At 42.1% G+C, this 26,408-nt stretch overlaps 1 protein-coding gene across 2 annotated transcripts; it reads left to right on the top strand.

Annotated features, from left to right (window-relative positions):
• The first annotated feature begins 14,164 nt into the window (after positions 1 to 14,164).
• Positions 14,165 to 25,934, top strand: HSPA14 (heat shock protein family A (Hsp70) member 14). 2 transcript variants are annotated; one of them, XR_005953332.1, is made up of 14 exons: positions 14,165 to 14,245; positions 14,426 to 14,506; positions 14,610 to 14,692; positions 15,828 to 15,876; positions 16,663 to 16,756; positions 16,877 to 16,967; positions 18,080 to 18,184; positions 18,771 to 18,932; positions 19,326 to 19,481; positions 20,669 to 20,771; positions 22,267 to 22,479; positions 22,935 to 23,059; positions 23,911 to 23,981; positions 25,246 to 25,315. XR_005953332.1 is itself a non-coding variant. In XM_041413446.1 (14 exons), the coding sequence occupies exons 1-14, from the start codon at positions 14,189 to 14,191 to the stop codon at positions 25,322 to 25,324; spliced, it is 1,518 nt and encodes a 505-aa protein (XP_041269380.1). In that variant the 5' UTR covers positions 14,165 to 14,188; the 3' UTR covers positions 25,325 to 25,934. The 2 variants fall into 2 exon arrangements, 1 of the variants encoding a protein (XP_041269380.1); XM_041413446.1 differs by having other exon boundaries at positions 22,886 to 23,059; positions 25,246 to 25,934.
• The last annotated feature ends 474 nt before the right edge of the window (positions 25,935 to 26,408 follow it).

The following is a 26,408-nucleotide window of genomic DNA, read 5'->3' as shown; positions in this document are numbered from 1 at the left end:
CCTCTGCAGCTTCCAGCAGGGAGGAGACCTTTAGCAAGGAGGGAACAGATCCTTCATCAGCACACAGCACTGGGACAGTGTCCCACACCGTACCCCTCTTCTGCTCTGCACCCACCAGAGCAGATGCAGAGGATCACCCCGTCAGTGTCCTACCCAATTTAGATGCCTCTGCAGGGCAGAAGAGCAGCAGAGGGGGTACCTGGGGGGACCAATCCACACATCTCCTGTGCCCAAAGGCACCTCATCCTGCTGCTCTGTCACTCTGGAGCTGATGCTGCACAGAGAGGGCAGACACGGGCAAGGACTATTAAGAAGGCAGATTTTAGCAAATACAAAAGACGCGAAATTTGGCCTGAGAGCTGCTCAGCACCACTCTCCAGGATATGATTGAATTTGGGATAGCTACCAATTTTATAGCTGCATTTTGAGATCCATGGCAGGTGCCCAGCTGGCAGAAATCTCCCAGTGGCAAGACTGAGGGGAAGCATTGTCCGTGCTTCCGACACGGACCCGGATCTCTGCCCCAGCATTAACAACGCACTTAACTTCCAGGGAGCTCTTGGCTCTGCTCAGCTCAGCCTCCTCCAGTGCTCCCTTCAGGAGATGGCTTCACCTATCCACACTGGCTGTGAGCACAGAAAGGGAGGTCAGATCCCAGCCTGTGGCCTTCCTGTGTCCTGTCCTTTATGGCTCACTTGCCAGCAACAGTAGTTAATGTTTCACAACTTCCTGCTCTGCCACCGCCTCTGTTGCTGGTGGACAAAAGGCTTTCACTTGGCATGACATCCTGGGAGACAGAAGGCACCTCCTCTGCCAGAGTCTTTGGAATAGTGGTCTCAGCAGTAGGGAAAAAATAACTTTTTGGGCTGCCGAGTTTGCTGGCATCAGCAAATGTCAATTCACAGACTGAGACAGCTCCAGAACGCTGTGGGCTCATGGCAGCTATTTCTGCACCAGTTCAGTGGATGAGGGAGTCCCACCTGGTACACAAAACATTCCCACTTCCATGTTTTTTTCAATATTTTCTCTCCCAATTTTTAAATTTTAAAACTGCTGCTTAAACGCTGTGTGCAACTTGAGTGCCTTTCCCTCTAAGTAATTTTGCGTAGGAACCTATACCAAGTCATGAGCTTTGGGATGTCTGTGTTGCTCATTTGACTCCTGGCAACTCTGAGCCTATCCTTAGGTGCACACCTGACTGCCTATTCCACAGGCAAATAAGTCATAGCTGAGCAGAAAGAGGTCTTGAAGAGGACCTAAATATATTTCTATATTTTTATATGTGTGTGTATATATATATATATATTCTTGACCACAAGAAAAAATTTGCAAACTTGAGGCAACACAATTAAATCCATTTATTGAAATGCTTTGGCAATGAAATCAAAATTTATGTATTTTGTACATGGTATGACACCTCACTGCAAAAAGATATGGTAGTTTTGGATAGGAAATGCAAACTGTCTTATTCAAATGTACCTGGACGGAAATGGATGTAGACAGGAAGGTTTAGGCAAGGTGTGTTTGGCCACATCCCCACAGTAATACTCTGCTCTTTTATGAAGTGGTAGAAAATTTTGTATAAGTGGAAGGGGTGGACTTAACTTCTATGACAGAGCACAACCAAAAGGCAAGTAACGTTAAGAGTAAAGCAGGTCCTTTGTACTGATGGAGAAGGAGCAATTCTGCTTCCACTTCCTTTTTTAAAGCATATATATATATATATAAAGATATATAGATAAATATATAGATGAAGATATAGATATATAGTTACCCATCTATGTGTCTTGTGTTTTCCTCTGTGACAGGAGATACTGAAAATTCACTCCAAACCCACTCAAGACAGGCTCTATTCAGTGACCTCAACACATTTCAAACCCTCTTGGCTGAGACACCAATTGTGGGCAGATGTGACACGGGACCTCCAGGAGATGCATGTCCTTCCAGCCCAGCTGGGCCTCCCCCATGGCCCTAGAGATGTCTGCTCAGTCAAGAGATTCAAGTCCAGGATTTACAGACAAGACAAGGCTGCCAAGGTTCAGATGTCAATTTTTAGGCATTTATGTAACATATTAGAAGTCTGGTTTTTACTAATTTTACTATTGCATTTAACCAACTACAACCAGAGACCTTTTTCTATTGGGTTTGATTGTGAAATAAAAAACTCTTCAAAGGGCTGCCAATGCATGAACTAGTTTCTTTCCTAAGTGCTGCATCTCATTCTGTTCTGCTTCTCCAGCTATAAGAAAGTAGGTCTCACTTTTTCCAGGATGGGTCAAATTACCAGAGGAAGGTTTCTTCCTGCTGTTAAGGGATCTGCTGCCAGTCTCAGACTTTGGGACCAGCTCAGATCCTGCCCACCAGGGCTTAAGCTCTCATATCACAACCTTCTGCTTTCCTTTTCTGATTTGTACCATTACCTTCTGCTGATCTTCCTGCAGCTACATTTTCTGTACTTAAATTCACAGGCCCTACCTGTATACATGTCAAAAAAAACCTTTAAACAAGCAGAATGTCCTGGAGTAGTGGGATTTTCTGGTTGTGTTGCCTTCCATTGTATCAGTCCCTGACTGGAAGGGATTTGAAGAGCACCAAAACAATATGAGAGTTGAGAGCTCAAATTCTATTGAAAACCTCTGGAAAGTTCAGTTTAGAAAAGTGAGGTGGCAAAGCCCTTTGATATCTGAAGATCATGATAAAACCCTTGGATATCTATAGTTTTTGGCAAAGTATAATACAATGTGGGAAGAGATGTATTTAGAGTAGGTCTAAAAAGCTTGAGTTTTCATTTATAATAGCTTTAAGTGGATTTGGCTGTGTATGTGAGGCAAACTGCTTCAAAGACAACAAGCAAGGGAAAACAGAGGCTTGCTCAAAAATCATTCCCAAGCAGCAAAGATCTAGGGATTAGGGAATAATCTTCATAAGGGAACACGTACGTACATTGATGCCACACTGACTCTCCCATCCATTATAAGATTACAGATGCAAGGTGAAACACTATTTTGTCCTTTGTGCACTGCAATCAGATTTTTAGGAAAAAACGCTTTTTTTTCCCCCCCAGGATTCTGCCTTATTCTGTAACATGCAATGGACAGGGTTATCCACAGGAACCCTAAGATAAAAGACAAAAGCCTTCCAGGAAAGCCAAGACGGATTTGTGGCCAAGGAGCTGCCTGTGGAAGCTGCAGCCGGTGCCAAAGACCTCCGTGTGGGATGATGAGGGGATGTGATTGCTGGCTGCTGCTGCTCAGTGTCAGCAGCGAGTGCTCTGACGGCGACTTCTGCTGGGCTGTGCTGTCCTTGCCCTGCCGTGGCTGCTGCTGGCACTGCAGGCAGAGCCCCTTCCTAATCCCGACAGCATCAGGACATGCTTGAAATGAACTCACCTGAAAACACACCGAAACAAAAGCAAAAGCCACGATTCTTGCTAGATTTACTTCAGTTTTCTGGTAGAACTGCACTGGGAAGCAGTGACACACCATGTTTTATCAGGAGACTTCGTTTATCAGCAACCATCAGCAGACTGGGAATGCACCACTGGAAATCCCCCTCCAGCTCCCAGTCTAAATCTCAGCAGAGCTGGTGTAACATGGCCAGAGAGATTTAAAGCTGCCTCACACCAATAAATCCTGTGCTTGTAAATGGCAAAATCTGCTGGTGTCACACACACTTAAAATCCATGGTGAACTTAATCTCCACTGCAGCTGTGTATTGATTTACCTACATTGATTTAAATTCCAATAGAGTAAATTGAGACTTACCTAGAACTGACATAAAATTGTAGGTTAAAGGTACTTGTCCTAAGAGAAATAATTTTAGCAGGATTAATTATTTTTGCCTGAGTTTCCCTCTGGGTATGGTTGGAACAATCACAAGCAGGCAGGTTAGTTCCTCAAGGCATGTAAAAGTCAACAGCAACACTGAAAGGAAGAAACCTCCAGAACTGGAAAAGCAGAAGGCAGCACATGCCACTGTGTCCTGCAAAGCTCAGCTGTCCCTGTTTTCATATGGCCACGTGCATGTGGGCATGTGAATTCTGTCACTTTCCTGCCAGACTAAAATTAAGTAACTGAAGCCACTTGCATCAGCAGCCTGAGGTTAAATTAAACCATTGGGGGATCTGCACAGGACTGGATTCTGTGCCAGCTTGTACTGGAATTTTCTTAAGAGTGTCTGAGGTGAGGAATATTAATAAGAAAATCAGAAGAGTGGATGCATGCAAATGGCAATGATGCATAGTAAGAGGCAGATTGTTTCCTAGCAACACAGGCTTTAGGCTGGTTAGTTTTGGTTAGCATTTTCTGACTAACAGCTGCAATTTGTTTCTGTATTGCTGTTCATTTGCCTACCTGTGCTGAAAGAGAGAAAAAACAATAGAGTGCAAAGGGTAGGGTCTGTATGTGCCAGGCTGTGCTTGCAGGGGAGAACTCTGAGTGTGGGGAACCTGCCAGGAGCCCCAAAACTGATGAGCTGGAAGTGTATCTTCAGATGCCCATTTCTGCCAGGTGTGAACTAGCTCTGACCTGGACCTTGTGCTTCAGGCAGCTGAGCCAGGGCACATGAGTTTCACCTCCACTGCATTTTGGCACTTCCCTCCTCCCCTATCTTTATTTCATAGTACCATGTGCCCCAGGAATACCCTATGGCTAATTCTGCTCTCAGTATCATCAGTGAGAGACTCTTGACTTCACTGGCAACAGGGCAGAGCCCTTTTATTTATTGATGGATTCTGTCTGTGGCTTTATTTACACCATATCCCCAGAGAAGAGTGTAGAAAAACAGTTCCTCTGTGTGTGTGTGTGTTGATGTGTGTGTTATGTATAGGTCTTGGCATACTGGGACCTCTGCTCACCTATTGCAAGGTAAATAATTAATGATTGTATGTCTGTTAGAAATCTTTTCTGAAGGTGTTTGACAAATGCCTTGTACTGCTAGGGTGCTACAAAAGCAAGTCCTAATAAAAATCCCAACCATCTCTTTAAGGCAGTGTTTGTGATCAATATGGGCTTGATGCAAGTGTCAGCTCACGGTGTGATCTGGGCTTTCCACACAGACACTTTGGAACAAGCTCTGCTTTCTCCATACAGACCCTGCTGCCTTCTCCCCAGCCTGTCAGGACTTCCAGCAGCCAGCCTCCTTCACCCTCCTGGAGAGCTCTGTGTGTTTTAAATCCAGTTTCCTTTCCACAAGAGGAAAGAATGTGAGAGATGCTTTAGACATCATGTGAGTTTTCACATTGTCCTTAACTCCTCTGTGCTGTGGAGGAGCACATTCACGCAGTTTATGTAAATGCTGTGGAGCAATTGCTGTAAGAGAGGCAGCACAGTCGGGGACACCAGTTGTTGCATCCCAAACAAAATGGGCTTGTAGTCCCCATATCTTCCACTGATCTGTCTGCAGCTCCAAGTATTTAAAGCCAAGGACCAAGGCTTTGCCAGGCCATGACATCTCCAGAGGGGATGGAACCAGCTCCTCTGTCTCATTTCTTTCCTCAAGAGAAAGGCTTCAGAATAAGTCTCTTTAGCCACAAGAAAAATCACACAGGAGAATGAGTCTGAGGAGTGCCCAGCCATGAGAAAATCTCGTGCCAGTCCCTGCACTTTACTAGGAAAAACAGCAGATCCAAAAGTCATTGAGCCACTGGAAATGAGGTTTCACTCAGTCCGTGGGACTGGCTGTTTATGTCCCATATTTAGTTTTTGTCTGCCATGAAAAACTGTCAGGGTAAGAGGAACACAGGTTTTTGATGTACAAAGAAAGCAAGAAGAGGGAGAAGAGACTTCACTTATTTAAAACTCGGCAGTCTTTGTGCACAGCTGTTCAACTTGAACAAGCAACCTCCCTCTGAAGGAGTCAGCATTGCTCCTCCTTCACTGCAGAGCTGGGAAAGTGCCCATGCACATCCATGAGTCATCCAGACAGGCTTCCAACAAAGGCTGCTCTGGCTAGCAGGAAAGTGTAAGCCCAAATTTTTCCTGGCCTAAGCTGTAAGTAGATGAAAAAAGGGAGGAAGAGACTACAGAACTATTTTTTCCCTTTCTGTTTGGGTTTAGAAAGGCTGAATAACAGAAACAGTCTGTAGGAAGGTACCCAAACGTGATGGTGAGACCCCCCAAAACCCAGCAACTTGCTTTAAAACCTTGACTTACGTTATCCAAGCTCATCAAATTATCTGCCACCTTATACTTTTCACAGATCTTTGGGAGATGATCCTGCAAAGCTGGGAAGGCTTGCACACTCCTAGAAACCCATGGAAGTACAAGGCACAATTATGCCAGGCATGTTGACTGCCACAAGCCACTGGCTAAAATTACAGGACTCCCTGTTCCATGGGGTAAAACACACGGCAAAGCAAAGGGCACAGCAGTGCCAGACCTGCTCGTAATGGATGTTGTAAATGTGAAAATAATGGATTTTCAAGGAGGTACTGAATGGTGTTGATTCTATTTAGCAATGTTTTGTTTAAATTTGCACCTATAATAAATAAATCCTGAAGGTGAGCCTTGGATTTTGTCAGTCTGTCACACAAGCAAACATAATCAATGTACAATTAAATGAATTAATGAGTAACGTGATACAGCAAGAAAGCTCTCCTCCTCATGGCAGAATGCATCCTATAAAAGCAGCAGGGGTTTTCTACTAGCTTTTACAGCACAGAGAAGGCAAAGAGACCACCTGTGGTTCTAAATCAAGAATGAGACTCTTGCAGCTCTACCCACCTAGGCTGTCCCACCAGGACCCATAGTGGATAAGCACTCTTCAGCACAGGGGCAGGAGGCTGATCCACAGAAACCTCTGCTTATCTTCTGCCCAGACTGAGTCACTGTTTCTCTGCACCGCAGGAAATTCCTCTTGGTTTGACTGTAATTTCTTCAAGGAGATTTTGTCTTTTTGCTCTGTGGTTGAACAGCACTCAGAGGAATAACCACTGAGACCAGGCCAGGAAAATCTCTAAAAGGCAAACTGGGGAAATCCAGAGCTGAAAATTCAGTGTACACCTTCCTTCAAAGGGTAGACCCATGCAATTTATTGGTGCTGCAGATGTGCCTGCAGAAGTTGGCCTAAAACCCCTTCTTGGTGTGGAGGGATTTGTGCCCTGTGAACTGACAGAAAGCAGCCTGTGTCCTGCAGCAGCTCTTCTGTGAAGACTTTGGGGATTGCCCTCCCACTTTCAAAGAAGTGAGGAGTCCCTGCAGCACAGCTGATTACCATCAGAGCATGGAGGGATTTTACAACAAACTGCCCGATTGCTCAGCCCTCCTGTGGCTCAAGGTAGGAGCAGTAGATCTGTCCCAACTGCTTGGGCCCCAGGTCTGCCCAGAATGAGAAGTGGTTTTGTCTCCATAAAAACGTGAAGCTTTCCATGGAAGTGCCAGCTGTTATTTCAGAGGCAGCTCTTTGGGTCCAGCTCATTAAAACCAGAGCATCACACAGTAAAATCATTGGGCATCTGGAATTCCTCAGAAGCCCTGAAGCTGTGGCTGAGGAAAAGTGCAGCTGTTTGTTCACCAGCACAGCAGCTCCCTCCTCTGCACCCTTGGCCTTTCCCAGCTTCCTCTGTAAAGGTGGAAGGGAATTTCAGTGTATCTATTCAGTCATCAGCTGACGAGCTGCCAACAGCTCTGTTAATTTTCCCCTGCTGTAATAGGCAGTTTAGGGCCCCAGCCAAAGACCAGGGAAGCTGCTGGAAAGAGTCCCACTGATTTCAATGGCTGTCCAACAACACACAGCCATATATGCTGAAAATGAAGCACAAACCACACAAATCTGCTTCTCACAGGCCACAGGACTGTCCTCTGTTATTCATAATTATCATGATTATTGTCATTACTGGATTTGAATTAATGCCCGTGAGTGCAGATGGACAGAGATTTTTCTGAGCACAAATTCTGCCATTTAACCAGGGCTTTCTCAGAACTTCAAACAAAGAAGAATGGTTCCAGATGCCATTCTTTTCCTTTGCATCCCCACAGCTGCTGACCAGCTATGATGTCCACAGCAAGAACTAAATTTCTCTAAGTGATTGGTAAAATCTGTCAAAAAATTCTTTACATACAACAATAATAAAAACCTTAAGCTGAACAGCAGAGATTGCCAAAGGAATATGAACAAGTTAGCTAAAGACAGGGATCATTAACACTTAAAAAAATATGACTGTTCTGTAGTTTAAAGAAGAACTGTAATTTCATCTTTGAGCTTTATAGATAACAGTGGAATTGTGGGAAAGGAAGTAGTTCTGTCAGCTCTGCATGAATGCTATTAACACTTTTTTTTTTTTAATAAAAGGAGCTCAAAATCTATCACCACTTTGATCTCAGTTCAATAAAGCTAATCTTAGTGTTGGTTTTAACATGGGCATTTAATTGCATTTAATCACCTTCTGCAAAAATCAATTTAGTTGACATGATACTGACCAGGACTGGTCAGCAGAGATAAGAGCTGTGTTCTAGCCACTCCATCCTGTTACACTCACCTCTAAGCAGGCAACTAATTAATATGGTTATCCTCACAACACCCTTGGGAGGAAGGAAAATGCTGCTCCTGTTTATTTGTTGGTTTGGGGGTTTTTTTTCAAATGAAGAACTCAGGGAACAGCAAAATTAAATGGCTTCCACAAGAAGATGTGGTAAATCTCTGACAGTGCACAGAATGAACTCCTCATTTCTAGCTGGCACCCTCATGCCTAAATCCATTCTTTGCCTACATTAATCACTATCAAATCTGATGCTGATCATAACCTGTTGTGGAAGTCATCTTTCTTAAACTGCTGGTTTAAACACTGCTCAGTTTTCAGAGAATCATGGAACTGTTCATGTTGGGAAAGGCCTCTGAGAACATCAAGTCCAATCTTTACCCCAGCAGCACGGTGCTCACCATGACCCCAAGTGCCACAACCACACACTTTTTGAAAACTTCCAGGGATGGTGATTCCAATGCCTGACCTCCCTTTCAGCAAATAATTTGCTCCTAGTATCTAATTCTGATCTAAATCTTCCCTGACACAACTTGAGGCCATTTCTTCTCATCCTTTTGTAGCCACCTTGCCCTGCAGAGTATGAACTTCATGGCAGCGCTCAATGCACACAAGGTTTTCCACTGAGAGCACAAAAGTGAATTTCAGGCATATTTTACCATGTAGTTTGCTTGGAAAGCTCTGAGCTTGCCTCATGGCATCCTTTGCAATTCATGTCACAACTTAGATCTGCATTATTAACCACAACATTTTGCATTTACAGAGCGTCCTCCAGCCAAGGATCTCAGCACACTTCCTATCTATTATTAAAGTCTTTCAACATTCCTGCAGAGTGAATTTGACATCATTTAAGAGATGGAAAAACTGGAACACAGAGAGGAAAATGGAGAAAAATATGCAGATTTGCATTTTTACTGGGGGGGAAAAAGCCCTGGTATGTATGTTTGAAAGTTCTCAGGCTTGACAAGAGTAATGAAGTTGTTTAGCCAACTTTGATCATCACAGATGTGCCCAAAGATGATACTGCCTGATACAGTCAATAGCAATTCCCCAAGCAGCAATGAGAATATTACATATTTTTTGTTTTCTTAACACCAAATGTACATGCAATTACCAGTGGCATGTGCTTATATTTACTCTACAGTAATTCATACAAGTTTGATTTCCCTAATAGCCAAATTTCAACAAAGCCTTGTCAAAGGTGTCTTGTGCCAGCTCTTTGTTCTGTCCTTGGAGTGTGTTTGCTGTGTTTAATTGGCCTTCAGTACCTCCTTGCTCCTGTCAACAATAATTCAGAATTGGCTGAGTGGCAGCAGAGAAGAAATGTACTGGAGTGACCTGAAAGAGCTTCCTATTTTCAGGACAATGTTGTTTTCAGTGGAGCCATCAGCAGATTCCCTTGGGATACTTCAGTGTGAGTGAGCAGCTCATTCAAGGAGCACTCATCAATGCCCCTGGTACAGTTGGTTGTTTCAGGTTGTAAGAAAATCAGATTTTTCCTACTTTGTAACTCAAGTTTGTGATGTGGAGTGCAAAAAAATGGTGGTTTATTTTGAAAGCACCTTCAGGTTTTTCAAGAAAGGAAAGAAAATCATCATTCTTGATTTACAATCAAAATCAGGAATGTTTAATATACTCTACGTCCTCTAAAATATACACCAACCTTGGGACACTCTCTAATAAGCACTCTGGTGTGAGTAAAAGAAAATTAATCTGGCTTCAACTTCGCTGCCAACCTGCCGGGCTGCCGAACAGACGGAGTGCTGTGAATTGTTGCACTGCGGTTTCATGCGGCAGTTCTGCCACCTGCAGGCGCTGAGAGCAAACCCTGCAAGGGGCTTGCCTGCCAAGATTTCTACATACTTCTTTTTTTTGGTCTGCTGAGGGAAGACTCCACAGCAGTCAGCCCCGACCTTCGACCCATAAAAATATTTTGTTCCACTTATTATATATTAAGATAATTATTTAACTAGTCTGACCCACTAACTGGGCTTGCTTCTTCACTATCATTTATATACTGTGGCTGAGAAGAAGGGATACTGAAATAAATGTGATTAAGTGACTTTTGTAATGGGTGTGTTAGAGCAAAGCCAGAAATAGCTGCAGCTTCCACCAAAGCCCAGCAGCTTTGGAGGTGATATACAGACAGACCCCCCCAACACCAGGTGCCCAAAATAAGCACTGCAATGAATAAGGATGGTGTAATCACTTTTGGGAATTTAGAAAATGAGCTTGAAAAGCCTCTTTTTATACAAAGTGAGGGAAATGGAAGATGACAGCACCTCCAGTAAGAATGTGTAGTCTTACAGCTCTCTCTTGGGGAAGGAGCTGTTTTCAAAGCTGGGGTTAAGTGCCACCAGAGGATACCTGTCCAGGTCCCCCAGAACCAGGCTCCCACAAAGCTCTCCTGAGAACCCTGACCACTGAGCTGCCTCTGTCCACATCCTCAGGCCAGAGATGATCACAGGCCACAGTCTTGGAGCTGCCACCTTGTCTCCTCGAAGCTTAATTTTCTGAGAATTAAGTCAGAACACACACAAGATAATTAAAACAAGTTCTCTCATCCCTGTTTTCTCACCCCAAGGGATATTTTAGAGTATATACTATTTCCCAGCTGCAAAACAATATTTGTTTGATAGAGACACTTGCTTCCACCTTAAAGGCATTAAAGGTGGCCTGTGAGAAAGATGGGGACAGAGTTTTTAGCAGGGGCTGTTGCAAGGGGTGATGGTTTTAAATTGAAAGAGGGCTGATTTGTATTAGATTTGAGGATATAAGGCTGCTCTGGTTTTTGAATGGTTGAGAGATGTGCCAGAGCCCAGAGGAGAAGGGACAGCTCTGACACTGGGAAAGGTTTGTGCTACTGCTTTTTCAGCTGGGAGATAATACTAAGGGGTTTCATCAGAGCACCCATCTAATTCTGAGCTGAGTTTGAGGCATGGTGGGTGTTTGTTGGATGTAGGTGCCTGGAGATGTGCAGGACTCTTTCACATTGTGGCTGGGTGTTTCTCCTCTCCCTGCCTCAGAGAAATAGCTCTTGCAGAGGAGTGCAAGATCAAATTCCAAGCCCAGGCTGCTGCTTCCCTTTTCATTCAGAGGTGGGTTGTTGCCCCATCTATCAGCTCACTCAAGCTCAGTGCAGCTTCTGAACTTCCCATTAGATAAGAACAATTCCTAAAAACATAGGAAGAGCACAGACAGACAAGGGCTTTTCACTCCTCAGCAAACACCACTTGCCACCACTAACCTCTGCCAAGGAATTCCTTGCCTGCTATCACTCAGGTTTGCTTACACCTGGCAGGAACATTGGTTGCTTTTGTTGAGATAAGCAGAGCTTCTGTGTGTCCATATGGACATGTCTATGGCATAACAACTGGAAAATAACTGTGGGTGTGCTTAGCTGTGGAGGAGTTGTTACCAGGGTGGCCACAAGCACTTTGTAATGCACAGATTACACACTCTGGCTTGGGTTCTAAATACTGTGTACTGACATAAATGCTGCAACCAGTATTAGGATTTGAAGGAAAGCACAGGAAAAATATTTTGTTTTCTGTATTGGGACCTATGTTTTCTTTTACCCTCACATCTCCTGTGTCTCTTCCCAGACTCCTTTCTCTTCTTTTGCCAAAAGAACCATGAGGAGCCCTCCCCACTTCCTCCTCTTCTATGATACCTTTTCCCAGTCCCCACAGCTCTCTCCTGCCCACTTCTAACCTTTTTCTCTTTTCATTCCTCCATTTACAAGAGAAGACAGAAGGAGCCACAGTTTGGACATCCTCCAAAGGATGGAAACAAAGGGATTGTTTCCAGCTGTATAAGCTTTGCCGTTGTCACACTGTCATCATCTCTGGCATCGGAGCTCAGGCCTTTGGGCACTTTCAGCAGGCTCAGTTACCCAAAGGAAGATTGTCCCATGACTCAAGAACCTTGGGATCTGTTCTGGGTCACACAATTCCTTTGAGATTCCAAGTAAAACCTTTCACCTCTGTGTGAGCTTGCTCCATTCCTTTAACCTTCAACATATCATTTACAAACATGGTAAAGACAATCTTTGTTTCAGAGCAATGCAGTGAGATGGCCCAGAGGGGCATTTAGACTCCCTATGGAAATGAGATGCAAATGAGCACCCAAACCTACACAAGTGCTGTTACCTAGACAGTGTGAGGTTGCAAATGAGAGGTGGCCTGCCCTGTCCTGTGATAACTGTGCAGTTCCTTTTATGGGGTCACAGGAAATCTGAGGAGGTGTTGGCACACTGCTCTGGCCAGGATGAATTTCTGTGTTTTTCTGTGAGTTTCTCTGATGCTGATTTCCCCAGGAGTGATTAGAGATAATTTTTTTTTCCTTCCCTGTCCTGTGGCATTGAGAATTAATTTCTCCAACAGCAGTGTAGCATTATGGAACACTGAGCTTTGCTTTCAGGCATTGCTCATGCCTTGTTAGATAATGAAAAACCAGCACTTCAGCTCAACCTGCAGCACTAGATACAGAGATATTTCTGTAATATAGGAAGGCTGGATGTTATGTTATAGATGCATATTATAATATTGGCTTTTTGCAAATATTAAAATGGATTCTATATGTGTAGTGTTAGAATAACTTTGTCATAAAGATTTACTTTTTACTTCTGTTCTTAATTAAGCTTAGGCATAGTAGTGAAGTAGCTAATATAACTATGCTTGTGTTAAAATGCCTGCTTGGATGGGATAACATGAGCATATGAAGAAGACACCTGCTACAGATGTGCCAACTGTCAGCACTCACTGTCTGCAGACAATGTGGGCCAGGGCCAAAACTGACGATTATAAAAAAGGACTGAAACCAAAACCAAGGAATATGCATGCGCTAGAAAGGTGGACCCAAGGAGGAGATATGCTAAATAATCCTTGGAACACGTAAACTAGTTTGGGGGAAAGTTTATTTTGCATAAGGATCTATGAATATGCAACAGGCTGATGGAAGGGGAAAGGTACTGAAGGGCTTTCTCTGAAGATGAGTGCCAAGATGCACCCGGCCACAATAACCTTCGCTCTATGGCCCTTGTCTCCTATTGTACTTTATTAAACTTTTTAAATTTTCACAGGAGACTGAACGTGTTTTTCACAATCAGGAGGAATTTCTTTACAGAAGTGATGATGAGACAGTGGAACAGGCTGCCCAGGGAGGCGGTGGAGTCACCGTCCCTGGAAATGCTTAAGGAAAGTCCGGACATGGCACTCAGGGCCGTGGTCTGGTTGACAGGATGGTGTTCACTCACTGGTTGGACTCGGGGATCTCAGAGGTCTTTTCCAACCTCATGGAAAACGCTGGGAAAGGTTCCGTGATTCTGTGATTTACAGCCTCTCCCTCCATGCGCTTCACTGCCACCAGTTAAACCGCGAGAGGCGCCACGGACATAAACCACACGCACACTTGCTGCTTTCTCCGCTTTGATCTCGATTGCCTGTTTTGATGTCTGTATTTTCTGGTTCCCGCCCTTTAACTCTTTTCTCGCCGCCGGTGCCCCGGCTCAAACAAACCCTCACGGAGCCGCCTCCCCTCAGCGCCGCTTCCCGCCAAAACCCGCGCGCCTCGCGCGCGCATCTGCCCCCGTTGCTATGCGCGATGACGCCTCCCCCTCTGCTTTTTTTCATTGGCTGCTCCTCCGGCTGCGGAGCAGCGCGGCGCGCGATTGGCTGGGAGCGGGCACGCGCGGGGCACGCCGGGGCGGCAATGGCGGCCATCGGGGTGCACCTGGGCGCCACCTGTGCGTGCGCCGCCGTGTACAAGGTGAGGGCAGCGCCCGCTCGGGGGGCCCGGGCAGGGCCTCTGCCGCTCGGGGGGCGGCTCTGCCGCTCCGGGGGCCCACCCGGAGTCTTGGCCGCTCCAGGGACCCCTCGGCCGCGAAGCCCCCACAGGCTCACGGCTGTGCCTCTCTCTCCCTCTCCCTCTCCCTCCCGCCCCCCCCAGGACGGCCGCGCCGATGTGGTCGCCAACGACGCCGGGGACAGGGTCACTCCCGCGGTCGTGGCGTTCTCGGAGAGCGAGGAGGTGAGGCCGCCCCTCCGCGGGGCGCTGTGGGGAGGAGCAGGGCGGGGGGTTTCTGTCTGCTACTCAGCTTTTCCTTTTGTGTTGTCCTTTATTTTTCATTCAGGTTGTTGGCTTAGCTGCGAAGCAAAGTAGGATAAGAAATATTTCAAACACTGTCGTGAAAGTAAAGCAGATCCTTGGGCGAAGGTAGGAGAATGGACGTGAAAGGGGCGGTGGGAAAATAGGGAATTCACAGAGTGATTTGGTTGGAAGAGACCTTAAAGACCATGGAGTCCAACCCAGCCCTAACACCTCAGCTAAACCATGGCACCGAGTGCCACATCCAGTCTATTCTTAAACGCATCCAGGGATGGTGACTGCACCCATTTTTTCCCATTTAAGGCTGGTCTGAGCACTAATACTGAAGGCATCTCTAAAAAAAAAAAAATCATTCTGTTATCATAGAGTCATGGAGTCCAAACAAGTCCTTTGTTTGGAAGGGATTTTAATGATCACCTCCCTTCCAACGCCCCTGCCAGGGCAGGGACACCTTCCCCTAGACCAGGCTGGTACTGTGAGCTTCTCAGCCTGTCTGAGGTGCTTCTGGAAATAAAGTAGAGAAGAAAAACTGTATGTTAGGTCTGAACTTGTCTGTGAAAATCAAGTTATGAAATGTAGTAACAAGTTGCATATATGCTTTTCATACATACTTAGGTTCCTTAACAATGATTTGTTGTCACCTGATTGCTCTTTGTAAATTCCACTGTGGTTTTGTTTGCATGAAACTTTGTGTTGCTTCTATTGCAATAGTGAAACTGTTGATTAGTGCCTGTTGTGATTCCTGTTAGAGGAGCTGTGATAATTTGCAATTAGAGTGACAGTAGAACTAAACCTCTTGTGTTGGAGTTAACATCAGAGATGTGACAAAACTTCTTAGTGATGACTCAGCTGCGCGTTCCTTTCATTGACAGGAGCTGACAAGATGTTGCCCTTTCTGTATTTCTCAGCACTTCTCAGATGCAGAATTTCACTGAAAGCTTTTATAAATGTTCATGGGTGATTAAAACAATGTGCTGGGTTTTGGTTTTCCTTTTCCATAATTATTAGGTATTTTTTCAATCATAAGTTTTAGGAAAGGAGGATAAAAAATGCCACCAGTCAGAACGGTTGGGTTTTCTTCTACTGTATAAATGTATCTGTAGAATGAAAACAGGCATTTAATTTTTTTGTTTAAGTATAGCTTGATGTGTTGGAGATGTTACAAGGAATATTAGCAAGATGCATTTGTGCAATTAACCTTGAATGCATGATTTATTTTGTTATTTTGAATTTTTATGGACAGCTCTGGTGATCCTCAGGCAAAGAAATACATTGCAGAAAGCAAGTGCTCTGTGAGTATGATGATTTATGTAATTTTATGCTTTCCTTGTTATTGTTTTGGCCACCCCATGTCTGTGTTGTGTAGTGATCAGCTCTCATCATATGATGTCCCTTTGCTGCTGTGTGGTTTGTTTCTGTTTTTATCCAGTAGATAACCATGCTCTGGAGGCTGCCAGCATAATATAGTTAGTTCCAACAGAAAATTATTTGTCTCTTGGCCATCCTCCAAACAGATGAATCCTACTGTATTTAGGTAGTAGCATTGTGGTTTTTCTTAGAGCTGGTGGAAGATACTCAAGTTGCAGCACCTTGTGATTAACGTCTTTAACCAGCTGATTTAATCCCAGTGTTTAATTTGCAGAATACTGTCCTTGTTGCTAGAAAATTTTGCAAAACAGGAGAAAAATTATCCTGGAAAATGCATTCATAACAAAAGAGTGAGTTTTCCCCTGGGATTTGACTGTTCATATTGGTGTGATTTTATAAATAGCTGGGATTTTTTAATGGAATATAACCAGGATACTTTTGTTCTAAACATTGCTTTTGTACTCAGGAAAACTTAATAGAAAGGGAAAGTCTTGGCTCTTTAAATTCTTAAATGTCCCTGTTGTGTCTGTCATATGCTAAGGGTCTTTGATAAGCATGTTGAAATGTTTATTGCCTTGTAGTAGAATGCTAAAGCAGGGAGTGTTTACACAGCCCACTGCTTTTTACTTTAGATAGAGCCTAAATTAAACATTACTTTTGGTTATTAACCAAATTACTGTCTGACAAAGGTGTGTTGGTTTTGCTTACAGATAGTTGAGAAGAATGGGAAACTTCAGTACGAAATAGATAACAAACTTATTAACCCAGAAGATGTGGCAAAACTAATTTTCAGTAAAATGAAAGGTATCTAATGATTCATTTCATTGGCATGATTTAGCTTTTTAAGCTGTCCTTTTATTTTTAAGATGTCATATATTTTTCACTCACCATGTTTCTAAACATGTTCTATGTGTTTCTAAACAGAGACTGCCCAGTCTGCATTGGGTTCAGATGTGAATGATGTTGTTGTCACTGTACCATTTGATTTTGGAGAGAATCAGAAAAATGCCCTTGGGTAAGAGCACTGTGGTTTTTCTGGTATTTTATGTGCCTAAAGCAGATGGACTGGAAGATCAGCAGTGGGAATTCTGCTGCTGGACTTCAACTTGTGACCATCAGTCAGGATATCGGGATGTTATTTAAACTTGGGAAATATGAAAGCAAGAGATTTAATCATGAGTGGAGAAACTTTTAATGGGAATTTTCTGATGTGACCAAAAGGAAATTCTGAATCAGTGAAGTGAGAGAAAATTTCAATTTCATCAAGGACAGAACCTCACTTCAGATCAGGATCTCCAGTGACCCCTTTGAAATGCAAATAGTTTCTCACCCTCCTCCATAATTTCCCCTCCCTGCCCTCCATACTCCCCAGAGTGGTGCTGCATGGCCTCTTGAGGTCTGTTTTGGCAGAGGGCAGATTTGGAATACATACCAGTTTTCTACTTGGGAATTCTGTTTGGAAACACTTTTGCTTGAGCAGTTCCTCAGTAGGAAAACATAAACATGCTTAAAGCTGAGCCTAAATGTCAGCATGTATTTCTGCTTTCTGATGTGTAGAAGCCCTTATATTTAACTGTCATGAAATAAATAAAGCACACCTAAATGTTGCTCAGAAAGCAGGAGCTGGGGATTTGCAGTGTCCATTTTGAAACATTCTATTGCTCTGGTATAACTTCAAAGTGGAGGAAACAGGTTGTGGGGTATTCCCAGGGTTACTGAAGTGTCAAGAAAACACGTGAGTTAAATGTTGCAAGTGAGGCATGGTGAATTTATTTTGTTACCTGTTGAAATAATGTATCAAGAAGCTTTAAGACCACACCTGAAGATAAGTTACCAAGTTTGATTTAGGGTGGGGTGTAGTTTTGGGGTATTTTGCAGTGTTTATGGGCTATGTAGTCTGATAGACCAGTGTTTTCTTTGACAGTGAGCACACAGCAGATGCAATTCTTTGAAGAACACAGTAGCAGCTGACCTCCTTGGTACTTTTCCAGTCACTCAGTTTTGTTAATATCATGCTATAAACAAGGTCTGATTAGGTGGCATGTGTACTTCAGGTGAAATCTTGGTAGTGTGTGACTACAGTGAGATCATTAAAGTAAAATGCAATGCTGTTATGGCTCATTGCAGGGAAGCAGCTGCAGCTGCTGGGTTCAATGTTATGAGATTAATTCATGAACCATCTGCAGCTCTCCTTGCTTATGGAATTGGCCAAGATTCACCCACTGGGAAAAGGTAAAATCCTAATATTTTATTTCTTTTTAAGCTACTGTACTTAAATCCTAAGAAATATTAAGTGAGGGAATGCCATGTTGCCTTAGCATGAGGCTTGTTTTGCTTTTTTCTCTCAATCAAGACAGTAAGCATTTAGAAGTTGTAATTTGGTAGTGTATTAAATCCCTTTGCTTTGGTCTTTATATTTTGAGAATTGTCTTTAAAGATTTTAAAGATTTGGCTCCAGTTTCCAACTTTCTGTTTAATAAGCTGATTGGCTTGAAGAAAAATGCATTCCTTTTTGAAAGTATTTTGGCATAGCTTGTTTTAATTGTGGGAGATGGGATCATTTTACATGGGTTGGAAGAACTCAAGCAGAGCTCCTGGATTCAGTAGGTGCACCTGGTTGTCTTTATGAATGTATAGATAATTCACTTTCAAAATACTGAAGACTGCTGTCAGTTTGAACTTTTTAGTTCTTCTTGTGTAGTGTTTCTTTACCATTCTCATATACTTCTCATCTGATTAAAACCTTCAATACATGGTGGTAATCTTTTGACAATGTGTCAAAATTAATGCTACTTTTAACATTTTTTTAATGTGGCAGCAACGTGCTGGTTTATAAACTGGGTGGAACATCACTTTCTATCACAGTCATAGAAGTAAACAGTGGAATATATCGTGTACTTGCTACAAACACAGATGACAGCATTGGTGGAGTTTGCTTCACAGAAGCTCTAGCACAACACTTAGCTTCTGAATTTCAGAGGTAAGATTTGAATTCCAACCATGTTGCTGTTAGGACAGGATCTTCATTATGTGGTGCTTGCTTAAAAAAAAATCTAGCAGAATCTCTGTTAGTGAAATGGTTCAAGTAAATATGATGCTGAAGGAGCAGTCAGTTGTTTGGGGTCAGGGAGGAAGACTGGGAAATGCCTGAGTTTGGGTGGATGGTGCCTTAAGCTGGTGTTAAACTATAAGGGCTCAGCTGTGGACTCTGTTGTGTCAAGATGTGTGCAAACATTCAGTAGTGGCATTGTAGTTAATACTAAAATGTTTACAGATAAAAAGTGCAAGAGCTCTAACCTGTTTTTCTTTTCAGAAAGTTATCAGTCAAATTCCTGCCTCTTTAATCTGGTGTCATCATTTTTTTTAAACACAGGTCTTGTAAACATGATATTAGAGGAAACCCCAGAGCCATGATGAAGTTAATGAACAGTGCTGATATTGCAAAACACTCTTTATCAACCCTGGGAAGTGCAAACTGTTTTGTAGATTCATTGTATGATGGATTGGATTTTGATTGCAATGTGTCCAGGTAAGGCAGATCTTGAAACTACTGAAATCTTTCTGGGTGGTATTATGGATGTTCATTCAGTAAGCTTTGATTTCTGTTTATTTTAGAGAAGGAAGTAAGATTGAAGGCAAACCTGCTGTTTCATGTTGATGGTTGTTATGCTGCAGTCTGTAGTGGTCAGGGCAATCACAGTAACAGTGTTTCCCTGATGGTTAGAAAATGAAGTGCCAAAAAGGCACAAGGAGTCCCCATCTTCAGAGTCTGGTTGTTGATTGGAGGGAGTAGATACTGTAATGAATCAAGGTGGCTGTTTCCTTCCCTTTGTTTTTGTTCCACTTTCCTTAAAGAAAAGATGGCTTGTGGACCCTTCAGTTAAATGAGATCCAGAATGGTAGGAGTCCTGGAAGTCTTGGTGTTGATTCTCAGTGAGAGGTGGAGTAGAATGACATTTTCTGTCTTTTTGTTCTTGCTGCTGTGTCCTACTCAGTCTTTTTTCCCTTGGGATGATTTCTTACTGAGATTTTTAGCTCGCTTTGATTGCTCTTCTAGGCAGCAGCAGCTTTAGCAAAATGAAACAGACTTTTCCATTCCAGGACTCCAGCAGTTGGAGCTGATCAAATAAGGCACAGCATGTTTGAAAGTGTGAGAAGCAATACTGTATAAATGGAGTCAGCTCCATTTGGATCAGGATGCCAGTCCTGTGGATCAGTGTTGCAGACTTGGATTTGTTGTATTCATGCAGAGTAGAACTTCCTTTGCAGGCTTGAAAGAGACAAAAGCACAAGTTTGGTTGTTTGCTTAATCTGCTCCCTGTGTGAAAATCAGGACACAGCATGATTCACCTCTAAAAATGAAGTCCTTGTATTCATTTTAAAGATCACGAAGCAGTTCCAGAATTTTTCTTTATCTTTTTGGCATGAGTCAAGACAGTAATACTGGTGTTGCCAAGACAACAATACTGGGTTTTTTTCCTCTGGAGTACATTGAAGAATGAATGTGCATTCATGTAGGTGCTGATGATAGAACTAATAACACAGATACTTCCACAACAACAAAATTACTTGAAGATTAATGATGGAAAGATGACTGTTTAAAAATCCCAGCTGGAGAGCTAAAGTATATTCTAAAATTTATTGTTCTTCCATTTCAGGTACTTGTCTCTAATGGATGACATGATCGTTTTTGAATGTTTTATTTTTCTCTTTTAGGGCCAGGTTTGAACTTATCTGTTCCTCACTTTTTAGTAAATGTGTAGAAGCAATTAAAAAGCTCTTGCAGCAAGTTGGATTTACAGCAGATGATATTAATAAGGTAATAATAGAAATCATGTGTCTGTAGGACACTTCCACAAGAACAATGCTTATGGGGCCTGTTTTCCTTGCAGACTGAGATTATTTCATGGTATGTTTAAGCTGTTTTGACTGGGATCCAGCAAAGTCTATAGATTCAGGATCTTTAGAACTGCTGTATTTGCTTTCAGGTATTTGAAGTTAAGTATAAGGTAGAGTCACATTCAGTTGTGTGTTTTTACTGCTGCATATTGAGTAGGTGGGGAGGATTTGTCTCCATTTGGTGTTTGTGTAACTGCCCAAATTCAAGCTGAGGAATACGTGCCTTAAGTTCAGTCTATGGGATTTGTTCTGCCTTCATTGAACTTTGGACAGGGTTTGCTGCCATTTGTGAAGAAAGGTGAAGTTTTGACTTAAAACTGAACAGATCACTAAGTGTTCACTTGGTGCTCCTCCTTGCTGGCTTAAAAACTACAGGAGCTGCCAAAACAGAGAGTGCTTAAATCCCAAAGATGTGAGCAAGGCAGCAATTAGTAGTTTAATTCATGTCTCTCTTGCCTTGGTGTAAGAGAGGAAATTGATCTTACCCCCTTTGTACCTGTGCTTGGCAAATGGTGCTGCATTCATTGCTGACAGCTTTGGCTCATCAGGTCTGCAGCTGAAGCTGCCTGGTGCTTTCAATGACACTTGATGCTGTTTCAGACTTTTAATTAGTTTAATTAGTGTTTGTTGTGTCACATCCCAGTTTTTCTGATGGAGAATGAAGTATCCCAGGTCACTGTTCAAAGAATGGGTTTTGTTTTCTGGTCACAGTGGCTTTTCAGGCTCTCAGGCTTTAATGCTTTGGATGGAGGGCAGTGGAACACTTTAAATGTAAAAGTAAATAACTTCAGAGTTGTAAATTAGGTTTATATTTTACACGAGGAAAAGTTAGCTTTGTTTCCAGATTTGGCTGGTTACAACAAAGTCTCTGTAATAAGACTTGAATTTATGGATAAAACCTGACTTGCTCCTTCCTAAAGGTGCATGATGGAAGAGTGGGTGGCAAGCAGCACAAGTTAGAGCGTGGGGAAATTTTAGATTCCAGGAAAGGAATGTGTAGTATGAGGGAAATCAGATGCTGAATTAAGGGCCTACAGATCTGTGGAGTACAGTAGCTGTGGAGGAAAGGTCCTGAGCAGCCTGTTGTAACTGTGCCTGGTCTGGTCAGGAGGTTGGACTAGATCACCTCTGGAAGTCCCTTTAAACCTCATGTTCTTTTTATGATGAATTTTTCAATTTTCAAGGTGTTATTTTATTCAGGTGATTGTTGCTGTAAGAGAAACCTCTCAAAGACATCATATTTCCTTTAATTTCAGAAGCAAAAGTATCAACTCAACCAAAGATTACATCAATTTTTATTTCAACAACTGTAGATGATAAAATATCCCAGAGCAGTTTGCATTTTTGCACAGCAGGGTGTGACCTGTTTTATTTCACAGACTAAAGATTTGAAATTATTGTGATGTGTTTTCCAGGTGGTTCTTTGTGGTGGATCTGCTCGAATCCCCAAGTTACAGCAGCTGATCAAAGATATTTTCCCAGCTGTGGAATTACTGAATTCAATTCCTCCAGATGAAGTTATTCCCATTGGTGCAGCCATAGAGGCAGGAATTCTGCTAGGGAAAGAGAATACCTTGTTAGAAGAAGATGCACTCATTGAGTGTTCTGCCAAAGATATTCTTCTTAAGGTAAGGCTAAAATTAGAATATTAGAAAATTTTACTTCTGCAGTGAATTTATAGCACTGATTCTGTGTGATTGATGTTAGAGAAACAGCATTGGTTTATTACTACTTCTACAGATTTGCTGTAGAGCAGCAGTACGTGCTAACTTAGGTTTATTGACAAAAAAAATTACAGGAAAGACTGATTTTAAGAGGGGACAGATTGTATCTTTCCTATGTTGTAATAGCTGGATTTCTCATTTGTAGGAATGTCAGGGTTTTTACTTGCTGGGATAGTAAATGGGACAGAGGGAATGAAGCTTGGACTCTTGGACTTCTTTTCTTGTGGAGCACTGTTGTAATACTTCCTGCTCAATGAAGCACTTAAAGAAAAACATGAACTATATTCCTTTTTTTTTTTTCTTTTTTAAGGGAGTAGATGAGTCAGGGGCTGACAAATTCACAGTGCTATTTCCATCAGGGACACCGCTGCCAGCTCGAAGGCAGCACACCCTGCATGCTCCTGGAAACATTTCCTCTGTGTGCCTTGAGCTGTACGAGTCACTGGGGAAGAATCCCATGAAAGAAGAAGAGAAATTTGCACAGGTGAGTATGTGCACACTCCTGTGCAGTTTTAACAGCAGCCTCCTGGGAAAAAAAAAAAAAAAATTAAACCAATTCCATCAACACCAAAAGTTGTTAGAAAATTACAGTGACATGCATCTCTTTGGTACTGGTCTTTTAAATATTCTTCTGAACATGCAAAATATTGAACTACTTTGTAAAGTACTGAAGTTTCCCCTTTGAATTCTTAAATGGCTGACAGGATTTGACACGTGGCACTATAATAAAATCACCTGGGATGAGAGATGTTTACCAGTTATTCCAGTCATACACAGATCCTTGAACATTTTAAAAATAAAACTGATGAAGGAAATGCTATAGCTAATGTGTTGATTACTTTTTGATCTTCCTAGATTGGACAGGATCTTGCTATTAAATATTGAATTTGATTTATCACAGTGGTAAGATGAAATGATTCTATCAAGTGAGGGTTTAAAGTTGTTGCTTAGGAATTGACCTACAGAGAGAACACAGCTTTTTTGAAACAGTTAATTATGTGCTTTGCTTGGAAAGCATCAGGGGAGGGGCAGATGTGTCTGAAATTGATGGAATATTTAAGAAGATGGTTATTCCACCTTAATTCTGCCCAAATATCTTGGAAGGGATGTTACCTGATAATTACAATACTGATTCTAATGGACACTGTGGGAATGGTAGGTACTTCAGCTACCTGAGGGATAGATCCTGAACCATAACACAAAACCAATAGTGCAAATAGCTAAAATGCATGAATTTTCACATCTTAGCTGTTGTGTCACTTCCCTTGAACTGCTGAACAAGAACTTGAAGAACCTACTATAATCAAACTTTCTTTTTTTTTTTTTTTTTAATAGATTGTACTCCAGGATTTAGATAAAAAGGAGGATGGCCTACATGATATACTAACTGTTCTCACAATGAAAAGGTACCCAAAATACTTGTTCTTCAGTTTACCCTCCTATGTCACACTTCTGACAGTCTTTGCTCCTGTTACAGAGTATTTAATTTTTTTTTTTTTTGAGAAATTTCAGCATTTCTTTGGTCATAGGGCTGTACAGTCCTAGCAGGGGTAAATTCTGTAGAAATGTGGGTTTTCTGTAGTACCTTTAGTGTTGTCATTGTTTGATTCTTAAGGAAACAAAGATTAATGCAATTGTGTAGATTATGTTTAGCAACTTCTGAACCGTTGTTCAGTTTGATCATGCATGAGAGCAGTCGGGATCTCAAACTTCCTCTGGAAGTGGGTTGGGTAGCTTTGCTGAATGCCCACACTCTGGGGAAAAACTGAAGGAGGTTTTGCTTTTTTTAGTTATGAAGGATTGTAGAATTTACAGTGGCTCTGTCCTTTCAGGAGCATGGTTGTTAAAAACAGAAACAGTGCCACAGGAAATTTCTACTTGCTGTTTAAGTTTCAAAATACTTCATTTTCTTATGTTAGCTTTCAGGTGCATTAATGCCTGTTAATAGACCTCACCTAAAATGCCTGGTTTGTTATACAGAGATTTATACTGAGTATTGATAAGGAAAACATTTTGGGAGTTATAGATTCAACTCTGTCATGCAGAAAAACATCATTATTTGAAAGGAGATTTAAGGAATATTTAGGTGTAAAAGGCAGAGGAAGTTTAGTAGAGAACATTTATTTGTACCTAAATTTATTTTTTGTGACTGTATGCCTAGCTGAAGTAGGGCTCAATATTGTTTCTAAAGTCTTGGATTTTGACAATTAAGGTTTTCCTTGTTGAAGGAGATCCTTGGAATTAAAAGACTACTTAAACTTCAAAAGTCAAGTTCTCAGGCTATGACAAGACATGTTTATCAATCCACTGCTGTTACTCAGTTCTCACAAGGAATATTTTGAATAATATTACCACATATTCTATTTACAAACCTATACAAAACAAATTCAGTTGCAATATTTAAATGTGTTCTTAGATCTATTCCAGCATATGTAGAGAAGATAGATGCTTTAAGGGCAAGAAGTGCATATAAAAACAATGACTAAATTAAACTTAATTTCATAAACAAATTTTATCTGTGTTGAAGCATGTTTATCCCAGGGTGTTTTGATGCTGATCTATCATCCTTTCATCTGTGAGGAGATTGTTGTTTATCCTCTCAGGCACATGCAGTAACATAGTAAGTGTTGTGTTGAGGTAATCCTAAACATAACTCTCTCCCTTATCTAGGGATGGGTCCTTGCACGTCACCTGCACAGATCAAGATACTGGAAAGTGTGAAATCATCACTGTTGAAGTGGCATCATAGGCCATTTTGAAAGGCAACATTTTTCTAACTTGATTTTTGTCTCTTACTGGTTTTTCTGCCAAAACAGTGACTCTGTGATGTCTCTCATGATTCTTAAGAGGACAGTAATAAACTAAAGTAAAATGCCACCAAGTTATTTTGCCACCAAGTCTGTTTAGAGTGTGGTGCAAAACGATAGTCAAGAGATGTGAACAGCAGATCATTGAATTATCAGCACTTGGTTTACAAAATGCAAAGCACAAATACCTGTGGTTCAGCAAGAAGCATATCACATAGTTTGAAGATTTGAAGATTTTTCTTGACTATTGTACCCGTTCAGCTAGTGCATCTGTGGCTCCAGTAGTATAGCTTTGAACCAGTGAGAACAAGGCTGGTGAAAATCCACTCTCTGGTAATTACACTGGAATCCTGTGTGATTATTGATATTGCCCAAAACCATGAAGGTGGAGCCCATTTGCACAGGCCTCTTGAGCAGGAGAATTTTTTTTTTCAAGAGTTTTGTTTCTGTAAAATGGTTTTGTCATATTACCTGAGAAGTGTAAGAGTTAAGTGTGCTTATTTATACATTATTAAAAAAATACTTTTTTTTAATGCAGATCCTGGCAATCTCCATTATGTGTGGTACTGTTTTAAATCTGTACTGTCCTACATTTGTGTGGGTATAAACTGGCAGGTTTTTCAATAACGAGATTGAGCAGGCAAGTGTGGTTATGGAATGTAAGTGTCTCAGCCTAAAGTGCTGTTAAGGGACAACAGCTCACTGCCTACAGCCGTGTGTTACCTTGTAAACACTGAAAATGTCACAGGAGAGCCTCAAGAATTAGCGAACACAGGTATCTGTCTGGGTTTGAAGAGGGCTGTAGGTGTTCCATTGGGTTGTAAGAGGGGGTTGTAGCCCATTGAGGGTTGTAAGGTGTATTCCATATTCCATTACCTGCCTGAAAGGAGCCTTCCTGTCCGTGGTTACCTGGGAGAAAACCCGGCAGGATGAGAGGCTGCTGACAAAGCTGTGACAGGGGAGGTTTGGGTGGGACAGTGGGAGGAATTTCTTCACATTAAAGGCGATTAGACATTGGAATGGGCT

Source organism: Onychostruthus taczanowskii, unplaced genomic scaffold, assembly GCF_017590055.1.
Source record: "Onychostruthus taczanowskii isolate IOZ18803 unplaced genomic scaffold, ASM1759005v1 scaffold41, whole genome shotgun sequence".
Lineage (NCBI taxonomy): Eukaryota > Metazoa > Chordata > Aves > Passeriformes > Passeridae > Onychostruthus > Onychostruthus taczanowskii.
The sequence above is the reverse complement of the archived record's forward strand: the minus strand, read 5'-3'. Positions and strand labels throughout refer to the sequence as shown.